Raw genomic sequence first — 23,493 nt, 5'->3', positions numbered from 1 at the left:
GAACTACTACCATAAGTTCTTGCTGAATTTATCTACAATTCTGCACCCACTGAACGCCCTCCTTCAAACTGGTGTAACATGGAAATGGAGTGATGAGTGTAAGCGTGTCTTTCAGGAATGTAAATGCCAAATCACTTCAAAAGAAGTATTGGCCCACTACAACCCAACACTACCGATTCGGTTGGCATGTGATGCGTCACCTTACGGCATTGGAGCGGTGCTGTCACACAAATTCCTTGACGGTTCAGAGAAGCCAATAGCCTTTGCATCGCGCTCGCTAACCTCAGCCGAGCGTAACTACGCCCAGATTGACAGGGAGGCCCTCAGCCTGGTGTGGGGGGGGGTGAAGAAGTTCAATCACTATCTGCACGGGCAGAAATTCACCCTACTGACTGATCATCAACCCCTGGTCTCAATTTTTAACCCAAAGAAGGGCGTTCCGGTGATGACGGCGCAACGGCTGCAAAGATGGTCACTTTTTCTAGGGGCACATCAGTATGACATAGAGTACAAAGGTACGAAACAACATGGAAACGCTGATGGGCTGTCGTGCCTACCGTTGCCTACGGCGGAAGAAGCACCTGCAGTGGACCCTGTGGAGATATTCCATGTGACCATAGTCGAATGTTTGCCTGTTACAAACGCAAGTATTGAGAAGGAAACCCGAAATGACCCGACACTCTCTCGGGTCTATGATTTGACGGTGAAGGGATGGCCAGCATATGGCGACTCACTGTTGCCAGCATTCTTGCCAAGGAGGGAACATCTGTCAGTGTGCCGGGGAACCTTGATGTGTGGATCCCGAGTGGTAATTCCACCCAAGTTGAGAGATAGAGTACTCAATGAGCTTCATGAGGGTCATCTGGGAAGGGTAAAAATGAAGAGCCTAGCCAGGGCGTTTGTGTGGTGGCCGGGAATCGATAAAGAAATCGAGGATATGACCAAGAGATGCACAGGGTGCCAGAAGGTCCAAAACGCTCCACCACAGGCCCCGCTACATCCATGGGAGTGGCCCTCATCTCCATGGCAATGGGTACACATTGATTTCGCTGGTCCATTTATGGACTCAATGTTTCTAATCGCTGTGGACGCCCATTCGAAATGGCCAGAGGTCATTAAAATGTCCTCCACCACCACGGAGAAAACTATTGCAGTCCTAAGGACCATCTTCGCCAGGAATGGGTTGCCAGAACAGATCTGTTCTGACAATGGCCCACAGTTTGTGTCTGAGGATTTCCGGAGGTTCCTGAAGAATAATGGGGTGAAACATTACACATCTGCCCCATATCATCCAGCCACAAATGGATTGGCTGAGAGGTTTGTTCAGACCTTTAAAAAGGCCATAAAGGCAATGTATAATGACGACATACCACTACAACACAAGGTGGATAACTTCCTGTTTGCTTACCGGAATGCGACACATGCAGTAACCAACCAAACTCCAGCCGTACTGTTTTTCAACCAGAGATTAAGATGTCGCTTGGATTTGCTCAAACCAAACATAAGACGAGATGTTGAGGATAAGCAGTTCCAGCACATAAATGAGAAGCCAACCAGGAGCTTCAAGATAGGGCAACTAGTCTTGGCCCGTGACTACCGAACAGAAAAATGGCAGCCAGGCATGATATGCACACAGCAGGGACCACTAATGTACACAGTGGACGTTGGAGAGAGCATCGTGAGACGCCATGCTGACCAGATTCTAGAGTCACAGGAACAAGCCAAACCTGTACCACAAGCATGTGCACCTGGTAATGAGCCCGAAGTACAGATTGCGTCTACCTCAGAAGCAGGGGTATTGGAAGCTGACGAAGCAACCAATGACAATGAGCTAGAATTGACTCCACCGCCAGAACAGGATACTCGAGAAAGGCGCTATCCAGTCCGGATCAGGAAGCCTCCTCAAAGACTGAACTTATAAATGACTATTTCAGTTGATGTATATATTACTGAGAAAATTGTAATTGTAATTAGTTATTATTTAGTTGTTAAATGAATGTTATGTACTGTTTATCTAAAAGGGGAGGAATTGTTGTGTATGTACCTTTAAGGGAATAACTGGTCTTAGACTGCAATACCAGCAGTGACCACCCCTGTATAAAAGGCCCTAGCAGGCTTCTGTAGTTTCAGTTTCAAGCTGCCTCTTGTTCAGTAAAGTACCTGTTAAACTGTTCTCCCGAAATCCGTGTATTATTGAGGCGCAGACTTTACACTGGCCAAAATACCTCCAAACACCACCACCAAAAATAAAGGCAACTGGTCATCTCATTGCTGTTTGTAGGCTCTTGCTGTTCACAAGAGTGTGACAACAGTGCCTGCATTTCAAAAGTAATTAATTGTATGTGTGATACTTTGGTGTGCTTCGAAGGGATTAACTGGACACTATATAAATGCAAGTCCTTTTCCTTCTTGCTTTTCCACCCACCTCCACTGATAATGTAAGCAAACTATATCCTATTAGCAATTACTTACAAATTAAAAGAGAAGCTAAGACTGTGATAATCAGTTACTCAACTATCACCTTGATGTGCTTAATTTCATTTTAAAATCAAAAAGTTAAATATTTAGATTTACAATGCTCTGCTAGAGACCAATAAGGAAGAAAATTGAGACATTAAATGGACACAATGTAAATGGCAACCATGAGTTATGAAATTTGGTTATTAAAATTTGAAAAATATTCAACCTTTTGGACATGTCATGCTCACAAGCGATCTCTATAGCCACCCATTCCTCTTCAACCATAAACTCCACTAACTCCCTTATAAAAGGGAGAAGCAACACCGCATGAACTACTTCAAGAGTCTGTTTCATTCTATTTCTATTACTCTGTATGAGGATGAAAATTCTAACACTAATCCTGTTTGAAGTTTAACTAGCTTATACTTTCGTTGTGCAATTCATTGATCACAATCGATTCCAAATAAACTGCTATAATCTAAATTATGTGGGCTTTTAAAAAAAAAAGCAGTTTAAGGACCTGGATTGTGACCCCCTCAATCTTCATTCCTCAAATGAAAACAAGTTTAACGGCGTATCTTTCATAATATACACAGCGTTATCAACTTGGACCATCTTATACAAACGTTCAAGAATTTTCACGTTTGTGGATTATATATTTTTTTAAATTGAAGAAAAAGGCTTTCTGTGCATAATAAAACTGATGGGGAAAACAATGGGTTTGGAATGGAGTCATCATAGGATTATTAAGTGTTTGAAAAACAATATCAAAATCTGATGTTGTTTGAAAGCACCTGACAATTATAAATGTTATTGTAAGCACTCTGAATCTGAACTCATTTGAATCAACCAAATGGTGATGGATAATTCCAGCTGGGACATGGTAGGAGGAACTATCTTCAGTTGAAAATATATTTTGTTTCTCCACACCCCAATTGTTGATAAATAAACAGATCTGTAGCTTCAAATAGGATTAGAAGCCAGCGGACTCCTTGTTCGCAAGATCTCAATCTTTGGTTGGCACCTATCTGAAAGAGTGTCAGCATTCAAAAAGTTCAGATGATAATTACTTTTTCAGGAATTAATATACAACATAATGAAATGCTCCAGTGGGACTGATTTACGTGTGCTTCAAGAGCTAACTAAACCAGATCAAAATATGAACAAAGCTGCACTAACATTTCTTTCAAATATGTACTATACAGTAAGGAGTTGCCTGTTTTTCCATGATTTAGTAACAAATTGTAAATACTGCCAGATTTAAACATGGGTTGTAATTCAACCTGGCTACTAATAATTGTCCAGGACAATATGGTAGCAAACTGGGATGGGTGATGGGGTAATGTATTCTTCCCTCTCCCTAGGCTAACACTCCAGTGTAGTACCGAGGGAGTGCTGCACTGTCGGAGGTGTCGTCTTTCAGATAAGATGTTAAACAATACATAAATAATGCCAGTAACGACAAGCAGTTGTCTTAATTCTTCCACTCAGGGAGGCAGTAACAGTCCCCAAAATATTTTCCAGTAACAATTCACGAAATCCTGTGATGCATGAAGTCTTCTCTGTTGCTGAAAGGCCATACATTTTTAGTTTATACAGCATGATGAATGTGGTTTTGTTAAAATATCTACTTGATTTAACTTTTTTTTTTAAAAACAACCTCTCATCTTATAACTTATGTCATCAGCTGTGGCTCAGTTGGTAGCACCCTCGCCTCTGAGTCAGAAGGTTGTGGGTTCAAGTCCCACTTCAGAGACTTGAGCACAAAATCTAGGCTGATACTGTAGTGAGGGAGTGCTGCACTGTCGGAGGTGCCGTCTTTCAGATGAGACGTTAAACCGAGGCCCCATCTGTTCTCTCAGGTGGACGTAAAAGATCCTGCGGCACTATTTCGAAGAAGAACAGGGGGAGTTGTCCCCGGTGTCCTGGCCAATAGTTACCCCTCAACCAACATCACTAAAACAGATTATCTGGTCATTATCACATTGCAGTTTGTGGACCTTGCTGTGCGCAAACTGGCTGCTGCGTTTCCCACATTACAACAGTGACTACACTTCAAATAATATTTCATTGGGTGTAAAGCGCTTTGAGACGTCCGGTGGTCGTGAAAGGCGCTATATAAATGCAAGTCTTTTTTAATCTTTTTTATTCTTCTCCCATCTCCTTCAGGTCTATCCAAACATAGGTGGTCGGGCTAACTATTCATAGGCCTCTGCCTGCACTGCTCTTGAACCAGTTGGAGGAATAGTTTCAACGCTGACTGATCTGAATCTCAAACTTACTGATGAAGCTAAATAATTCTAAATTGATTGTTTTATTTTATATTTTGTTGCATATACTATTGTTCAGTTAGAAATGGCATGCCTTTGAATAACGGCCCAAGCTGTTTCACATTAGGAGAGAAAGAACGCCAAGAGATAGAAGAGTTGGATGGCCAGAAGCACAGTCAAAAAAATATGTATTCGTGGGCTGGGCCTAGGGTTGGAGGGAATGTAAAAAAAGGTGTTACATTAGACAATAACTTTAAATAATCAAAGAATGCGTGTCATAAAATGGCCAAGGTAAATAAGGCAAATATACCAGGCATTAGCACGGAATTTGCGTTCCGGATGGGTGGCGAACTGGCAGCGTCCGCTGTCATTTCACCTTTGAAACTGACCGCAACTTCAGGATTTATCACTTGCGCAGCCTAATGCAGAAATCCTGAAGTTGCGGTCTGTCATTCACTGCTCCACCACAGGCTGTGCTGTACCCCCACCCCCTTCTCGACACAGAGATCGCGAGATCTTTGTGCGAAGCTTACTTCGGGGCCAGCGGCCAACGCCTTTGCTTTGCCGCTGACTGCAAATTCCAGGCCAATGAGTAACTTCGGAGAACAGAGTGGATATGTAAATAAGCTCCCATGTTACTATCGAGCAGTTCACCTTTTTCATGTATGCATAATGTTAGTATTCATTAATTGCACTTGTGTAAACGCTGAGGATTTTCAGTATGTTACCTTGAGGCAAAAACGAGTAAAACAGAAAAAAGAGAGATACAAGCTCTTACTTAAGAATTGAAAACTCTAACTAAATGCTTGATTCGTACTATGGCTAAATCATTAAACCGGTTGGTTTGGGCGTTTTAACTGCACTGGAATAACTGTCCAAGTACTAGAGTTCGGGAATTAACGGACATTGGAGCTCTGCCAAAAATAGTGAGTGCAATCCAGTCGAGGAGAACCAAAGCTCCCTGTGGCTCAGTTGGTACATGTCTTTCTGTACATTCTCCTCTATTCACAACTTCCTTTACTCAAATATGGCATACTTATTTTTGCACACAATGCCTGGTTTGCATGTTAAATTTATCCATATTAAATTGCACCTGGCAATTGGCTGGTCAGTTCCCTAAATAATCTCGTTCCTCCTGTAGCTTTTTCCCAACCTGCTGAATTCAGAAACAACATTGTTAAAACAAAAGATAAAGTGGCAGTGTCTTTGATAACGTGGATTGCATTTACTATCATCTCGTGTTATGCTCTTTTCTACTGAATTATCTGCTTTATCATTTTGTGTGTTAATGGGGCCAATTTTAAGTGCCTCTGAGGTGGTAGTGGCCTGAAAATTGACGTTGGGTTACTTAACGCCCCACTTACACAGACACTCCGGCTACCGCCATCTTGGCTCGGGTACCGAGATGGGCAACCAGAGAGCCCGCCTGTTTCATGTGGGAGGCCACTTGTAATTCGGAGGTACAAACGGGCAGAGCGTGCCGCTGTGCATGCTCCGCTCATTCGGAACGGTGTTGAGTGGCCTAAACACTGATTCTAAAAGGCCCCTCAGGAAAAAATGGCTCAAGTGCTTCTTTAAACTTATATTTCTGTGGGGCCAGTTGATGCAGGAGTGCGACTGCTGGGCCCACGAAAATCTCCGGCTGCAGCTGGCCCAATGAGCCAACCCCCCGCCCCCCCACCACCGACCGGGCCGGGTTTTGCCTCCACCCCGCCCCTCCAAAGTTCCGACCGTCAGCCGGCTACCATCGGAGCTGACCGACTTAAATCAGAAAAATTAGATTTGAAAAAAGTAACCAGGTATTATTCTGCTCTCCTGTTCCATTGAGGACAGGTGTCCCATCATAGAACAATCTTTATTTAAAACAATCTTTAATTAAAGGATACGATTTAAGTATTGCCTGCCCTACATGGTTGCACCAGTGCTGAATGGCAGATGTATTGCCTCCAAACCAACATCCCTTTCCCTTTCACGTGCAAAGAGTTGGCATTCAATACGGTTACTGCTGTGAGGAGTACACCAACGCTCATCATGCAATGTTATGCAAGATAACTAGCACAATCACCAAAATCAAAGAATCTTGCCCCTGCAAGTCGAAAATACTTCCTTAAAATGAAAATATTTTTAAAGACCATCTACTGGAGTAAGGACTCCAGAGATTTAAACAAATTAAAGCTGCAAATTACAAAAATCTGAAATTAAAACAGAAAATGCTGGAAAGTGACTACAGGTCTAGTGACAGGACGCCACCTAGATTAGCCAACGTCAACCATACTTTTTTTTGTAAGAAGTCACACAACACCAGGTTATAGTCCAACAGCTTTATTTGAAATCACAAGCTTTCGGAGCGCTGCTCCTTCTTCAGGTGAAGTGGAGAAATGCATAAAGACACAGCTTATATAGTCAGAGAATCATGACAGATGTTTACAGGTAACCTTTCCAACTGCCATTTATCACACCTCGGCAGAGAGATAATCACAGCAGTCAAAGGTGTGAATGGTGTCCAAATGGTTTGGACACCATTCACACCTTTGACTGCTGTGATTATCTCTCTGCCGAGGTGTGATAAATGGCAGTTGGAAAGGTTACCTGTAAACATCTGTCATGATTCTCTGACTATATAAGCTGTGTCTTTATGCATTTCTCCACTTCACCTGAAGAAGGAGCAGCGCTCCGAAAGCTTGTGATTTCAAATAAAGCTGTTGGACAATAACCTGGTGTTGTGTGACTTCTTACATTTGTCCACCCCAGTCCAACTCCGGCATCTCCACACCATACTTTTTTTTTGTTTTCCTTAAACCCTCTTTTTCTGAAAGGGACAACTAATGCTGGGGTGTGACTCCACTGACATCAGTGAAGGATCAATGGGTTAGTACAAGGGGAACAGTTGCTGCTGAGGCTGATCCTGTCCCCGTCCTGTTTTGACATCCATTAATAGTACCTGCAGCATGGGTGAATGGATATACAGGGCTACTGCTTTATGGTGACTGAATAAATCAAATTCGGTTTTTACTACATGTGATTCTGGGATATTTACGGGTGTTTGCAAGTGCGCATTTAACAATTCCGCACGTTTTTCCATTAAAATAAAATCAACCAGTTACCCTTGGCAATCAAGAGTGGGAACACTTTTTATTTTTTTTAAAACACATTACCGGCTAACTCAGCAAAGCTACAGCTCAGATCTAGGATCTGCTTGGTCTCCATGGCTCAATGAATCGATTTGCCTTTACTGTGATATCACGTATCGGTGCAATCCACTTAAAGGATCAACCCCGGCTCTGGATTGTAGCAATTCCACAAATCACTTGGAAACATTCCAAACTCATTTGTAAACAGTACTAAAAACCGGAATACAAGATAACTTTTACCCCAGAGTGACCTCCTCAGTTAGTAGTACAGGTAGACTATCCTTTATCCGAAAACCTTGGGACTAGCTGTGTTTCAGTTTTTGGAATTTTTCGGATTTCAGAAGGTTTTCATCTCCGTATCTGACAACAAACACTGTTGCTTAGCAACAGCTTGTAAACACTCGGGCCCTGCCTTGGAAGCGTCTCTGAAGCTGTTGCTAAGCTACAGAGACTCTTTCCACAGCCTGACTGTTTAAAAAAATGCTAGGGGAAGAAAAAAAATGCTAGGGGAAGAAAAAAAACCTAACAAAACGGCTGCTGATTTCTGCCGTTAGATTGAGGTTTCCGGCTGCCCCTGCTCCGTATCTGAATTCCTTGAGTTAGCGGGGGTCTGGGGCTCGACTGCCGCCGCCAGTTGTGGGAAAGCCGGTTATCGGCTGACTCCTACACTAGGCTGGCCCGCAAATCAGGTGGGGGGGGGGGAAGAAAAGACTATTGGACGGGCCGCTGTATTGTTGGGTTCACTCTCCCGGTACCTCCTTCACACTGCCTGGCTCGGCCTGCAATCTCCTACCCAGGAGGGAACTCTGTGACCCTCTGCCCTGCTCACAGGGAAAGGCAGAGCTCCCGGACCACTCCTGTCATGTTTGGCGCCACTCGGGTCATGCCATGCGCACGACTTACGCTCCACGAAAAAACTTTTGGTTTTTAGAGGTTTTCGGAAGTGCAGATAAAGGATAGTCTACCTGTACTAGAATTGTGGAACCTTTTCAAAAGACCAGGTTAATAATCAACAATATTTCTAACAATCTGAATGTCAGTAGTGGATAGGAAGAGTCCTTAAAGGACGAAAGTCAGCTTCTATATCAGTTTCAACAACAACAACAATTTGTATTTATATAGCACCCTTTAATGAAGTAAAACGTCCCAAGGCGCTTCACAGGAGTATTTTAAGACAAAAAATTTGACACCGAGTCACATAAGGAGAAATTAGGGCAGGTGACCTAAAGCTTGGTCAAAGAGGTAGGTTTTAAGGAGCGTCTTAAAGGAGGAAAGAGAAGTGGAGAAGTTTAGGGAATTCCAGAGCTTAGGGCCTAGTCAACAGAAGGCACGGCCACCGAAGGTTGAGCGATTATAATCAGGGATGATCAAGAGGGCAGAATTAGAGGAGTGCAGCTATCTTCGGGGGGGGGGGGGCGGGGTTGTGGAGCTGAAGATTACAGAGGAGGGGCGAGGCCAAGGAGGGATTTGAATACAAGGATGAGAATTTTGAAATCGAGGCGTTGCTTAACCGGGAGCCAATGTAGGTCAGCGAGCACAGGGGTGATGGGTGAACGGGACTTGGTGCGAGTTAGGACACGGGCAGCCGAGTTTTGGATGACCTCAAGTTTACGTAGGGTAGAACGTGGGAGGCCAGCCAGGAGTGCGTTGGAATAGTCAAGTCTAGAGGTAACAAAGGCATGGATGAAGGTTTCAGCAGATGAGCTGAGGCAAGGGCGGAGACGGGCGATGTTACGGAGGTGGAAATAGGCGGTCTTAGTTATGCTGCAGATGTGTGGTCGGAAGCTCATTTCAGGGTCAAATATGACACCAAGGTTGCGAACAGAGTGGTTCAGCCTCGGACAGATGTTAGGGAGAGGGATGGAGTAAGTGGCTAGGGAACAGAGTTTGTGGCGGGGACCGAAAATAATGGCTTTGGTCGTCCCAATATTTAATTGGAGAAAATTTCTGCTCATCCAGAATTGGATGTCGGACAAGCAGTCTGACGATTTAGAGACTGTGGAGGGGTTGAGAGAAGTGGTAGTGAGGTAGAGCTGGGTGTCATCAGCGTACATGTGGAAACTGACGCTGTGTTTTCGGATGATGTCGCCAAGGGGCAACATGTAGATGAGAAACAGGAGGGGGCCAAGGATAGATCCTTGGGGGACACCAGAGCTAACAATGCGGGAGCGGGAAGAGAAGCCGTTGCAGGTGATTCTCTGGTTACAATTAGATAGCTAAGAATGGAACCAGGCGAGTGCAGTCCCACCCAGCTGGACGACGGTGTTGGAGTAGGATGGAGTGGTCAACCGTGTCAAAGGCTGCAGACAAGTCTAGGACGAGGAGTGATAGTTTACCTTTTGTCACAGTCACAAAGGATGTCATTAGTGACTTTGGTTCTAATAAGGACAAGGATTCATGGATTCGAAGTAACTAATGTGCTCGCCCTCATCCTGGTGCACCTCTTGCACAGCTCAGTAGTGTGTTGTATCTCTGGCTAGACAGAAATCCATTAATTCCATAGTCTGGCTAGTTATTATTCACCAATTTCAATGTATTGACCCAAGCATTAATAGAGACTGTTAAAGAAACTGGTGCTTTAAAATCCTGGGGCATGGCTGGATTATTCAACAATATTTCTCATATAACACAGTGCTGTCACAGGAATCTGTGAGCCAAGGAACTTCCTCTCTACTGGTCCATCAAGCACTAACTATATTTTGATACCCAGCAATTAAAAATGTTTTACTGTCCCCATTCAAAGACTCAACTTTATTTGCCGCCAGAATTTTTGCGAACTCGCATAAACATTAGCTGAAAAAAACCATGCGTCTACACTGAGAATGCTATTCCCGTGAGAATAATTGAATGTCTTCGACATGATAAGAGCAGCACATAATGGGAAAGAAAATTTAAAAGGATCATTTGCTCCTTGTTTGACACATGCAAAACATCTTGGTAAATAATCTTGAAGCATAAGAGTTTCAAATACAAGAATTTTATACATATATAGTGTGTTTATTGCAAATCATCACAGGGCACTTTACAAAGGTGGGTGAAAAAAAAGTCTTGCATTTATATAGCACTTTTCATGACCACCGGTCTCAAAGCGCTTTACAGCCAATGAAGTATTTTTTGAAGTGTAGTCACTGTTGTAATGTAGGAAACAGATAGCAAGCAAGAGTTAGGAGAGGCGATACAGAAGCACAGTCAACATGAGGGGGAGAAATTCGGTGGAGCCGCAAATGGGGCGCCCAGCTCGCCTGGGCGCTGGAATTACCGCTGCGATCGGAGCAGTTGCGACCGCCAGAAATTCAGCTTGTGCGCCCCAAGAGGGACACGGGGCGCTGCTCGAGGCGCTCCGCGTCCCTCTTAGGGCGCTGAAACTGAATATCGCAACGCAACGTGCCACAGCGCCACACGCTGCGGTACTGCAAGCCTTCCTCCCATTCTTAAGGGAGAGGGGCCTGCACCAGCGCGATCAGAGATCGCGAGTGCCGGCAAAAGAGCCCAGCACTGAGGAGAAGTGCCGGGCTCTCGGAAAACAGCCGGCACTGCCGCGGGGGGAGATCAGGAGGCCGGGGACAGAGGTGCTGGCAGGCGGCCGCCGAAAAAAACGGCCGCCCGGCACCTCCACCTTAATTTGCGCCACTCCCGCCACAGGTAGGCCCCGTGAACCGGGCGCGATTTGCGAACGGCGCTACAGAGGCGGGCGCTACCAAATATCGTGATCGGGGCGGTAGCGGGGCGCTGCACACACCGATGACGTCATCGGTTGCGGAGCAGCGCAACAGACTAACGCCACCATTAGCGCCCCAGCTAAATATCGCGGGAGGCGTGGCCAGTGGTGCTAAAGCCACTGAGTGCCCTCTTTAGGCGCTAACGGATGGCGCAGCCCACCGAATTTCTAGGCCGATGGGTTTTGAGGAAGCATTTGAAAGTTGAAGGAATCTTAGAAAAGCCAAGGGGTATGGGGTATTAAGTAATTCATTCAAGTCCCTTGCAATGTTCCCTCTAAGCTGCACTGCCGCGCGTAATGGAAAGGTCCCGCGCAGGCCGCTCACTGGCTTTTACACTGTAAATACCGCATATGTGCAGAAATTTAAAGGGACCGCGTATTAAAAGAAACGTGCTGCGCAGAACAAAATGCAGCTTACAGGGAACATTGGTCCCTTGTCTCTGTACAATACTGTCATAGGCCATAGCACAAGAAAGGCAATAGGAAGTAAAGACACTGAAGACAATAAGCCAAAGGTGTATGGGTAGGCCAGGATGTGGGATGACAAGAATATGCAGATGAGGACAGTCATGGTGACCAAGGAAAGTAATGAGGACTTGACATCAGCTCCTCAATCATCAAGGTTACAATACAAGAAAGAATACAGAAGGATGAAGACTGGAGAAAGTGGATTTTGATGGTCAGGAGGTGGAAGCAGTGTGAATACCAGGCAGCTGTATGCCCAATAAAGGAGGGTGCCAGAAATGGTGATAAAATGCGCTGCTGCAGCAGAAACTGTTTTTGACTGCCTATGGAAATGAATCTATTGGATGAGAACTGTATCATGGAATGTGAAAAGGAGAGTTTTATGTACGAGAGAGCTTGACCCTGCTGAAAGCACAGAAGCAGAGGCTGTACGGACGTTGGAAGTACAGAGTGACTGAAGTTGTGAGAAAAAGTGCAGCCTGCATGCAGTAACAAAGCATGAAAATATTGCATTAGGCAGAGCATGTGATATAGTTTCAATCTAGTACCCTCCAAAAGGACACAGAATTGCTCCCAGCTTGGGGGGGGGGGGGGGAAACCACAGCTCAACATTGGAATCCACATTGATGCTGCATGTGCCCTTGGCATACACACACCGTCACTGGCAGTATTTGGGGGGGGGGGGGGCAGTCTAGCTGCAATCTAGGCCACTTTCATTAATTTTATTGTGATCCCTGCACATGGAAAGTGTTAACTGGGATGTAGACTTGGAGGCTGGTTGGCTGCAAGTCAAAAAAATTGATTCAACTGGCTGCTCTTCACTTCAGCGAGAGCAGATAAGTGCTGCAGCTGGATGAAAAACAGAAGTGCAGAAGACATTTTGAAGAGTTGTGCAAACGACAGCCATGGATAAGACTCCATCGGAAAAGAAAATCATGGCACAGTGTGTAACGAGCCACACATCCGCTACCGCCCGGTTTTCCCACCACCGCCGAAAGTTAAAATTGGCCCTCGTATTTTAATAAAAAGGCAGAACGCTGAATCCAAATCAACTGAGGTGTTTAAAAGTGAGACAAGTCTTTGCTGGGGAAATAAGGGTATTAAAGAATTTGGAGAAAGCTGTGGAATTGGGTTTGAAAAGATAAAGAGCTGTAGCCATGGCTAAGAAGATAGTACAGCAGGCTCAATGTGCCAAATGGCCTACTCCTGTTTACCTTCTGCATAGCAATAGTTAAAAAAGCTATATAGATTATATAATGCAAAAGAATATTTTGAAAGCGACTAAATAAATCCACGGGTTTACAGCATCTTCAAAACTGCTTAGTTATCACTTTCTAATTCATTTGACATCTATTACCTGAGATATTTGTTTCCTCAAAGTCACTGCATTGGCAGATTCTCAAACAAATACATGTTTCTTTACTTTTTACTACACTGGTAAGAAACAGAGACACCACAAACAAATTAACAGGCTACAAAATGTCACTATTTTTTGTTTCTAATTTTTAAGTGTTGTTGCATTGAGAAATTCCATCAATAATTGTCAATATCCATCAAACTAATTGGCCTATGATTTTTAAAGTTACAAGATGATCTAATCTGTTCTTATTTGACCTTTCCAACTTGGTTATGGGTGGGTCTTTAAAAAAAAAATTCCATTGCTTTGACTGATATTTGCCATTAATAACTATTCAGCTCACAGCAGTGCTGATTGGAGCCATAATTTTCTATTGCATAGTGACAATTGCTTTGGCTGTAATGCAGGAAATCCTCCTCTTTGCATCCTCCTGCTTCAGCTGGTGAGGTCATGGGTGTCTTTTCTCACCCTTTTGTTTACAATAAGGGGTAAGCAAGTCAAACTGCAGTCTAAACTAAATCTCAATTTTAATACAGCATTTCAAAAATCTTGACATCTAATGTTGCCTTTTCTTTATACCCTGATGTTCAGAAGCTAAATTGTCAATCTGAACTACAGGGACAGCTCTGAAACATATTTCAAACCCAAATCAATTTTAATTAGGTCAATTAATTTGGATATATCTAAATATTGATACTAATTGGATGGATCTGCCACTTGAAGATAGTTTCAAAAAAACCATGTGTAGTACCACTTCTCCACTTGTATCTATTATGTTCATTCACAAAACAATATTAGTGCCACCAATTTCAACAGGTTTTGTTTTATTTTAAATAAAAGCAAACAGTATCTTTGATCTTGATCAGATGGGTTCACTGATTTAAACTACGAATGACAACACCGATTGAAAAAGCAGGGGTTTCCTGTAATCTGAATAAGTTAACTGTGTCCATTATGGATGATTGGGTCTGTAAATGGATCTGTATAACCTTTCAATTTAATAAGGCATGTTCCACTGATGCTGAACGTGGTACAAGAAGATGAAACCAATTGAATTTACCTTGCCAGTTTGTTTTATAAAACATATTCTTTCTTCAAAAGTTCTTATGAAGGGTAATTAAACCACAATGGACTTTTCTCAATGTATGATGATTGATTGCAAGTGTAGCCAAACATTTGTGCTCTCTTTATGTCTCTCACTATTTCCCTGTTCACTTGCATGGCCTTAAAATTTGAAGGTCAGAGCTGGGGGGATCTGAATTATTGGCCTGTTGTAGAAGTCTGTTCAAAAATATTCTCAGTGCTCAATTGCATGTCTGCAGAGTAAATAAGTTACAGTGCAAATCTACCATAGCTGTTGTTATATTTTTATGTTAGTGCAAAGTATAACTTTGGAGTCAGATTGGTGATTCCCATTTTAACCCAAGGAGAACCCTTCTGGGTAGATGTTTTCACATCCCTTCTGTTCTGCACTGGCTGCAGTACAACCTCAGGCTGCCATACTGGAGGACTGCACTATGCCATTAAGAGTTACATAAACAAAGCCCATCATAGGAGAGGTATTTTCCTCCAAATAATTTATTGATTTTTACTCCAAACTGTTACTTTTATCCACTCCATGGTCTAAGTTTGTGGTGCAATGAATGTCCCTGCATGTGTGTGTGCGTGTACTCCACCACACTGATGTCAATGATAGATGCAGGTCCAGGAAGGCAGCAATGGCTTTCAGAGTGCAACAGTCTCCCAAACACAGGGGCAGGATAACCCAGGTCTATCCAAATACTGTGAACCCAAATAAGTTAGCCTCCTTGATCTAATTCGTCCAGAATAACAAACGTACCATCTTCTTACTATAGCATTCAGCTGTGTTTTCCAAATTAGTCCTAGACGCAACCATTCTTCCTGGCAATCCTTTTCAGATATTGATCATCCTGTGATAATCTTTATCTAAAAAATCCTCCATGGCATCAACCCACCCAATGTCTGCAACCTTCTTCGATTGTACCTCCACTTGTCTGACTAGCCTACTGTGCATCCACTCCCCCACCTCCACTTCACCTTCAGTGACAGAATCTTCAACAAGCTCGAATTTACTCTCTCTAACTCCCTCCCCAAACTTCTCTGCCTACCTGAAAAAGCCTTTTCAAATCCCAACATTTCAGCTAAACTATTGGTCACATCTTCTAAACCTCCTGGAAAAGCTCAGAACCTGTTCTTTTTTCCCCTCTGCGAAGCACATTTGGAAGCTTTTCTGAATTAAAGGCACTATATAATTTGAAGTAGTTGTAGCAAAAAAAATCTTGGGTTGTCCTGCATTTGCCATTTACAACCCTGACTGAACCTCTTGTCCTGCCTGCTTGGCGCATCTAAAAGTCTGCTTTTGAGTTTGATTTCTCTGTCCTTTTAACTATTTTATATACCTGTCTCCTCTGAGACTTCTCTAGGAGGTTGACATAACTAATGGCCCCTCACAACTAAGTCATGTAACAGTGAGGACCAACCTAATGACATTCAGTTTAAGGCATTACCTGAAAAGCCTAAATTTTAATTTTCCCAACCATTTATAAACTCCAAACCTGTAGGTTTAAATCAGAAACAACTGCTCAAACAACAGAAGGCGGGCACCTACAATTGCGGGCTGAATCAGAGCAACGCATTAAGCAACCCGAGTTTCTCCACCTGCTTAGTTTGGCACTGTCACCACTTCCTCGTCAAGTCAAACTTTTGTATTTCACGATGAATTCACAAGAAGGCAGCCATTAACTTGGCCAGTCCGGAGGGGGGGGGGGAAATCGCAAAATATAACGAAGCAACGCTTAAATAGTTAACTAAAAAAGTTAAACGGGGTGGAGATCTCGACCTTTTTTTCCCACAAACAAGAGCTGTAGATCTCAACTGGAGATAAGCGAGTTAACAGGAGCTGAAACTGGCCATGGTTAAAATTACTTCAGTGCTTGAAATGCTCGAATCCTTCTTCAAAACAGAAGCGGCGCCAGTAGATAGGGCTTGCAAAAAAGTAACCATTCAACATTTCATTTTAATATATAGGTCTGATGACTCACCCTCAGGAAATTCTTCCATTTCCAATTGTTCTTCGTCCGAATCCAGATCACTCATCTTGACTAACTTTGGGTCTCCTTTCTTTTTTTAAATGTTTTTTTTCAAAAAAAAGTGAACCTTCGTGTGACTTAAAAGTAGAATCAAAAACCCGCCCCTCCACTCATTTCACGTTGAAATAAAAACACAAGCCAGCTGGTGAAAAGCTTCGGCCTCCGGGACGAGCGCGCGATCTCCAGGTAGCAACAGGAGACCGAGGCTCCACACAAAAAAAACTTAAAATTATATATTTTTTAAAATTATCACTTTTTCCCCCGCCCCCCTCCTCCCTCTCTCTGCAAAATCCCGTCCCGTTGCAGGAACTGACCGGCCTCGAACAGAAACAATGAGCAAAAAAAAATTCAGACCCCACCCCGCGCGTCCAGGAATTCCAGGAGAGGAAGCTTCCACCAGCAAAGTTTGAGGGAATCGCAAGAAACTGTTCGCATTGTCGAGCAGCAGCGCCCTATGTGTGTGTTTTTTGTGCCGCCCTCTTACATTGTTTCCGCCCATCTATTCGCAATAACACCAAAAAAAAACACACTCCGTTGGAGGAGCGTCACAGCAAACCCTTGGGGGGACCTTTGAGAATAGTCCTGAGACTTGGAAAAGTCGACTGACAGATTTCTGTTTCTCCACAGATGCTGTCCGACCTTCTGAGTATTGGAAGCTTTTTTTCCCCTCCTTCCCCTCTTGTTTTTGTTCTCAGATTTTCCAGCATCTGCTTTTTTTTTCTTGTTCACCACCCCCCCCCCCAAATATATCTGAGCTCCTCTAATTCTACCCTTTTGAGGATCCCTGATTATAATCGCTCAATCTTTGGTGGCCGTGCCTTCTGTTACCTAGGCCCTAAGCTCTGGAATTCCCTGCCTACACCTGTCCGCCTCGCTACCTCTCTTTCCTCCTTTAAGATGCTCATTAGAACCTACCTCTTTGACCAAGCTTTTGGTCACCTGCCCTAATTTATCCTTATGTGGATCGGTGTCAATTTTTTTTTGTCTTAAAATACTCCTTTGCAGCACCATGGGACGTTTTACTATGTTAAAGGCGCTATATAAATACAAGTTGTTGTTGTTGTTTACATGCCTATTGTACACCGAACTACATATGACTGAGTGGTTTTAAATAGGTTCATGGACTCCCAGGCCGCCTGCCTTTTCTGCGGCCTGGAGGAGTCCGTGTTTCACGTTTATATGGAATGTGAGAGGTTGCAGCCCCTCTTTCACTACTTGAAGGGGCTGCTCCTCGATTTTTGGCTGCACTTCAGTCCCACGCTCCTGATCTTTGGTCACCCAGTGAGGAGGGGAGCGGGCAGATCGGAGGACCTCCTCGTAGGACTGCTCTTGGGCCTGGCCAAAAAATCCATCAATTGGTCCAGGCAGCGGGCGGTCGAGGGGGTCATTCGGCCCAATTGCCTGCCTCTCTTCCGCGACCATGTTCGCGCCCGGGTGGCCCTGGATATGGAGCACGCGGTGTCCGCCGGCACGCTTGAGGCATTCCGCAACCGGTGGGCGCCGCGGGGACTGGAGTGCATTATCAATTCGGAGAACCAAATTTTAATTTGATTTGTTAAGTTTTATTTAAAGTTTTATTAATTTACAGTCAATTTGTTTAAACACCCCATCAAAAGAGTACACATGACTGAGGGTCATTCACAGCACAGTGTATAAATTCTTAGCAAATCCCATTGGTGCTGTTTGTTGCAGGGAACCACACAGCACACTCCAGTTGTGTTCCGTTCAGTGGACTGGAACAACAAGACATAAGGGGGAGAATTTGTAATGACCGTGCAAGTATGGTAGAGGATGTTGTAAATTTAACACAGATCTGAACCTGCTGTAAAAGCTTGATCAAATGTGGGGAAAAAATTAGCTTCATTCACGCTGTAAAGTGCTACCCCCTCTCAGTATACTCCTAATGTAATATGTGTTGTTTATGCTGAGATATCCTATAAATACATCCCTGAAAAAACACAAGTTTTGTTTGTCTCCCAAAAATAGTGTTATTGAATGGGTCCACTGAGTTCTGCCAAAGTTAAACATCGAAAGAAAGCATGCCCATCAAGCTTTGGTGAGTTTACACCAGTTAATCCAGCCCTACAACCCTCCGAGAACTCAACATCCCTTCAATTCTGGCCTATTGGCACCCCCTTTCTTCACCCCACCAGTGGCAGTCGTGACTTAAGCCATCTAGACCTCTCTGCCATTCCACCTCTCCTCCTTTAAGACATTCCTTAAAACTTATCTTTGACCAAGTTTTTGGTCACCTGTCCTAATGTCTTCTTTTTGGCTTGGTGTAAATTCTTGACTGATTACGGTCCTGTGAAGCACCTTGGGATACTTTACTATGTTAAAGGTGCTATATAAATGCAAGTTGTTGTTGTTGTAATGCCAAGCTCTATGCCACACCAGTCTCAGTGACTAGGGTAATGAACAGAACTATTTGACATTGAGTTGTTGGAGAAACAAATTTACTTAAGAATAGCAACCAAATCCCAAATGGTACAGCTCATTAGAGCTCCAGTGGTCAGCCTACCCACACTGATTTCAGTCACTACAGAGTGGAGAAAAATTGTTTCTTCTGGTTCTTAGTTCTCCTGTGGTTGGTTTAAAGTGGAATTGCTGAAGATTTGCAGGGCTTTTACATTTAGAGCCTTCGCAGTTCCTGTTCCAGGAAATATGTTGTCTGTGCCCCAGTGCTTTGCATTTACACTGCTCCCTTATCCCTATGCCAGAACTGTAGATCCATAGAAAATTATAGTCTATGATTCTGCCATTGGAATAAGAGAGTCGATTTTAACAAAGTAAATGCGGTGTGCACTAATGCACAGGCACTACTCTCCTGGGATCGTGACTATAGAAGCACTAAATGCGAAAGCATCTTAAGAGCAGGTTAGCAGTCTGCTAGCTCAGCCACAGCTGGTACTGTACATAGCTGTCTATCAGAAGAAGATAAAGGCTGTAAGAATACTAAGGACTCAGACTTGATGTTAATTAACAGCAGCGGTGGATCTTTATTAAGATTATACACAGCCCTGAATAGATCCTACATTACCCGGGCGCCGGTCAGCATAGTGGGTGTGCGAAGGATGGTATCTTCACATTTCCTCCTTCTTCCTTGGTCGGATACGCACTCTGGGTTCCTTCCTACGACTGCCCCGAAGGCTACAGTGTGTCCTCAGTTATATCCTTTTCTTTGATCACATGTCCCAGTTGAATCAATCAATTTTTCTGCATGTACACTTTTAATGGTTCTATTAACTCTTATCTGGCCCATTGTAGGATCTCCTGTTTGTCCTTTCAGACCTTTTCACAGAATCACAGAAACCCCACAATGCAGATAGAGGCCATTTCGGCCCATCGAGCCTGCACCGACACATATCCCACCCGATCCCCGTAACCCCTACACCAACACATATCCCACCCTATCCCCGTAACCCCACGTATTTAATCCCCCTAACACTAAGGGTCAATTTATCATAGCCAATCAACCTAACCCGCACATCTTTGGACTGTGGGAGGAAACCAGAGCACCCGGAGGAAACCCACGCAAACGCAAACACAGGGAGAATGTGCAAACTCCACACAGACAGTCACCCGAGGCCGGATTCAAACCCGGGTCCCTGGCGCTGTGAGGCAACAGTGCTAACCACTATGCCACCGTTGGCTATCTGTGATTGTCTCTAAGTTAAAATAGTTTAGTATTCCATTAGCTTATGTTAGTCATTTTGATACAGACACTTCTGCAAAATCAACACTGGTTATTCTTCCTGTTTGCAAGCTCGATCTCTATCTTCCATGACAATCATCTCGCAACTGATATCTTTGCAACACAGGACGCAGCTGTGGCTTAATGCTTAGGTTGCTGATAATGGTCAATTTAATGAAAAATAGCTTAGTCCTGCAGAAGCTTGTTTAACCCCCTGTTCCTCCTGCACCAGCCTTTCGATAGTTTTCTCATCTAAATCTTACAAGGTGAAGGATGTTGGTGTTGGGGAATGGAAAGCTTTCCATTTTTGGTATTCCCATGTTAGCATCAAAGCACATTTAAAGACTGAGTAAAGTTCCCTCCTCTCTACAACAACAATATATCTCCGTTTTAACCTCATGAGAGTATCCACTGCATATGATGTCTAGGTTATAAAGTTATATAAGTCCATCCTCATTTGCCTCCAATGCTCTCAGACTGGTCAATGTGACTTGTGATTAACTGCAATGTCAAAGAGGTAATATTTTAATCTCTAGTTTCACTTAAGGCTCGCCAATTTTATACTCACATCTTCTAGTCTTGTACAAAGTTTGACCCTTAACACATTCCTATTATAATCATAATGTGAACCATGCTGACATTTTACATTGGTTTTCCTATATGTCTTGGATCTCTGTTTACTGACCCCATGCTGACATTTTACATTGGTTTTCCTATATGTCTTGGATCTCTGTTTACTGACCCCATGTTTGCCTGACATCCTCAAGTAATCTTGCTTTCACATTGGAATTTGCTTCCCTAGTTTAAATCTAATATCAAAGGGCACTTGTGCAAGAGCCATATCTTCTGTGTTGTGTTCTGTTATGTTCATATTGATACCTGGAGTAATTCCAATATGCCTGCTATGCGTACTTGTCTGGGTCTCCTGTGTTTATATTGCTGAAGCTCTCAGACTTTTCAAATCCAATTTCACAATCCAAAGTGACCACAAATCATAGCACTCCAGCTCTGGTTGCCAGGACAAAAGTGAGATCAAAAGCTCCCTCTAGTGTTAGAGTATCATTATGTCAGGATTATACAATAACGGCCCGGATTTTCCGGGACCGATGTTTTTTTTATTCCCCGCGTGTGCGAAAACCCAGAACTTGCGATCAATCAAGTTTCAGCTTGACAGATCATCCGCATGAGCAGGAAATGGACATTCGTTGGCGGACAACTACTACCCAGTGAATGCCCACGAATCTCTTACACCTGGTAAAAGCAGGCGTGGGGCCTTCTTTTTACCAGCCAAAGGGTTTAAATAAATATTCAAATCATTTTTTAAAAATTGTTTAAACATTCAAAAGTCTTCAAAATTAGTTTAGGTTATTTTTGGCTCCTTTAAAATGTTAATTTATTTTTCAAAAAATTAAATTTTTGTTTTAAATGTTTAATTACATTTCATTTTTATTCATTTTAAACATGTGGTTATTTATTTTTATTTAGGTTGTGTGAAGGTGTGTTTTTTATGTCATTTCTATTCTGCTTATGGGGATTCCATACGTAACTGGAATCCCCAGAAGCAGAATAGGAATCCCTCTTTTTGATTGGTTGGGCTGGCCCACATGATCCCAGGGACGCTTAAGAACCGCATGCGCCCCTGGGATACGTGCGTCTTTACACAGGCGCAGGCCCAGGGCTACAAGAGTCCGAAGATACGGAGGTACCAGGTAGGCGCGTACTTTTCCTGCGGATCGGAGGCATTCGCCCGCGGGAAGCCTCCGACCGCAATTTCAGGTCCATTGAAACCAGTATATACTTTTGAAGTGCAGTCACTGTTGTAGTGTAGGAAACACAGCAGCCCATTTGCACATTTCCAGGTTCTACAAACAACAATGAGCTAAATGACCAGATAATCTATTTTGTTTTGTTGGTTGAGGGATAAATGTTGGCCAAGGCATTGGGAGAACTCCGCAGCTTTTCTTCAACTGATAGCATGGGATGTTTTGTGTTCACCTGAGAGGTTCGATGTGACCTCGGTTTAATGATTGAAGAGCATATGAGGGGTGAGGCCACACTGGATTTGATTTTGAGTAACAAAAGCAGAAATATTTGAGCAAGTTAAGGATAGATAACATCTTGGAACTCTCTCAGTTCTTCCAGTTAATTCTTGGTAGATTGAGTTTGGCATCAGATTCACCATGGATAAGGAAAGAACACTGAAGATTCTTAATTTTAGAAAGCTAAACTTCAGGAGAATGAATAGTTAATGAACCTGGACTGGAATAGATTATCAGAAGGACAAAACTTTGAAAAGAAGTGGTATACTTTTAAATGGACAAAAGAGCTGAACTCAAGAGGTGAGGTGAGAGTGACTGCCCTTGACATCAAGACAGCATTTGATTGAGTGTGGCATCAAGGAGCCCTAGCAAAACTGAAGTCAATGGGAATCAAGGGGAAAACTCTCTATTGGTTGGAATCATACCTAGCACAAAGGAAGTTGGCTGTGGTTGTTGGAGGTCATTCATCTCAATCACATGACATCACTGCAGGAGTTCCTCAGGGCAGTGTCCTAGGCCCAACCATCTTCAGCTGTTTCATCAATGACCTTCCCTCCATCATAAGGTCAGAAGTGGGGATGTTCGCTGATGATTGCACACTGTTCAGCACCATTCGAGACTCGTCAGATACTGACGCAGTCCGTGTCCATATGAAGCAAGACCTGGACAACATTCAGACTTGGGCTGACAAGTGGCAAGTAACATTCGCACCACACAAGTGCCAGGCAATGACCATCTCCAACAAGCGAGACTCTAACCATCTCCCCTTGACATTCAATGGCATTACCATCGCTGAATCCCCCACTATCAACATCCTGGGGGTTACCATTGATCAGAAACTGAACTGGACCAGCCATATAAATACTGTGGCTACAAGAGCAGGCCAGAGGCTGGGAATTCTGCGGCGAGTGTCTCACCTCCTGACTCCCCAAAGCCTTTCCACCATCTACAAGGCACAAGTCAGGAGTGTGATGGAATACTCTCCACTTGCCTGGATGAGTGCAGCTCCTACAACACTCAAGAAGCTCAACACCATTCAGGATAAAGCAGCCTGCTTGATTGGCACTCCATCCACCACCTTCAACATTCACTCCCTCCACCACCGGCGCACTGTGGCTGCAGTGTGTACCATCTACAAGATGCACTGCAGCAACTCACCAAAGCTCCGTCAACAGCACCTTCCAAACCCGCGACCTCTACCACTTAGAAGGACAAGGGCAGCAGACGCATGGGAACATCACCACCTACA

At 43.7% G+C, this 23,493-nt stretch overlaps 1 protein-coding gene across 2 annotated transcripts in view; it reads right to left on the bottom strand.

Moving 5' to 3' along the window:
- The window catches only part of ano6 (anoctamin 6), a 181,953-nt gene extending 164,883 nt beyond the window's left edge, over nt 1-17,070 (bottom strand). The window contains exon 1 of one of the 2 annotated variants that reach the window (XM_086009390.1): nt 16,464-17,070. In XM_086009390.1, coding sequence (XP_085865516.1) covers nt 16,464-16,518 — 55 coding nt within the window. In that variant the 5' untranslated portion in view covers nt 16,519-17,070. The remainder of the gene's footprint in view (nt 1-16,463) is intronic. The other variant, XM_086009388.1, reaches the window with a different exon arrangement.
- Between the last annotated feature and the right edge of the window lie 6,423 nt (nt 17,071-23,493).

Source organism: Somniosus microcephalus, chromosome 16 (assembly GCF_052327205.1).
Source record: "Somniosus microcephalus isolate GS21.2 chromosome 16, FLI_Smic_1.0, whole genome shotgun sequence".
NCBI lineage: Eukaryota > Metazoa > Chordata > Chondrichthyes > Squaliformes > Somniosidae > Somniosus > Somniosus microcephalus.
This window is presented reverse-complemented; position numbering and strand designations above follow the sequence as displayed.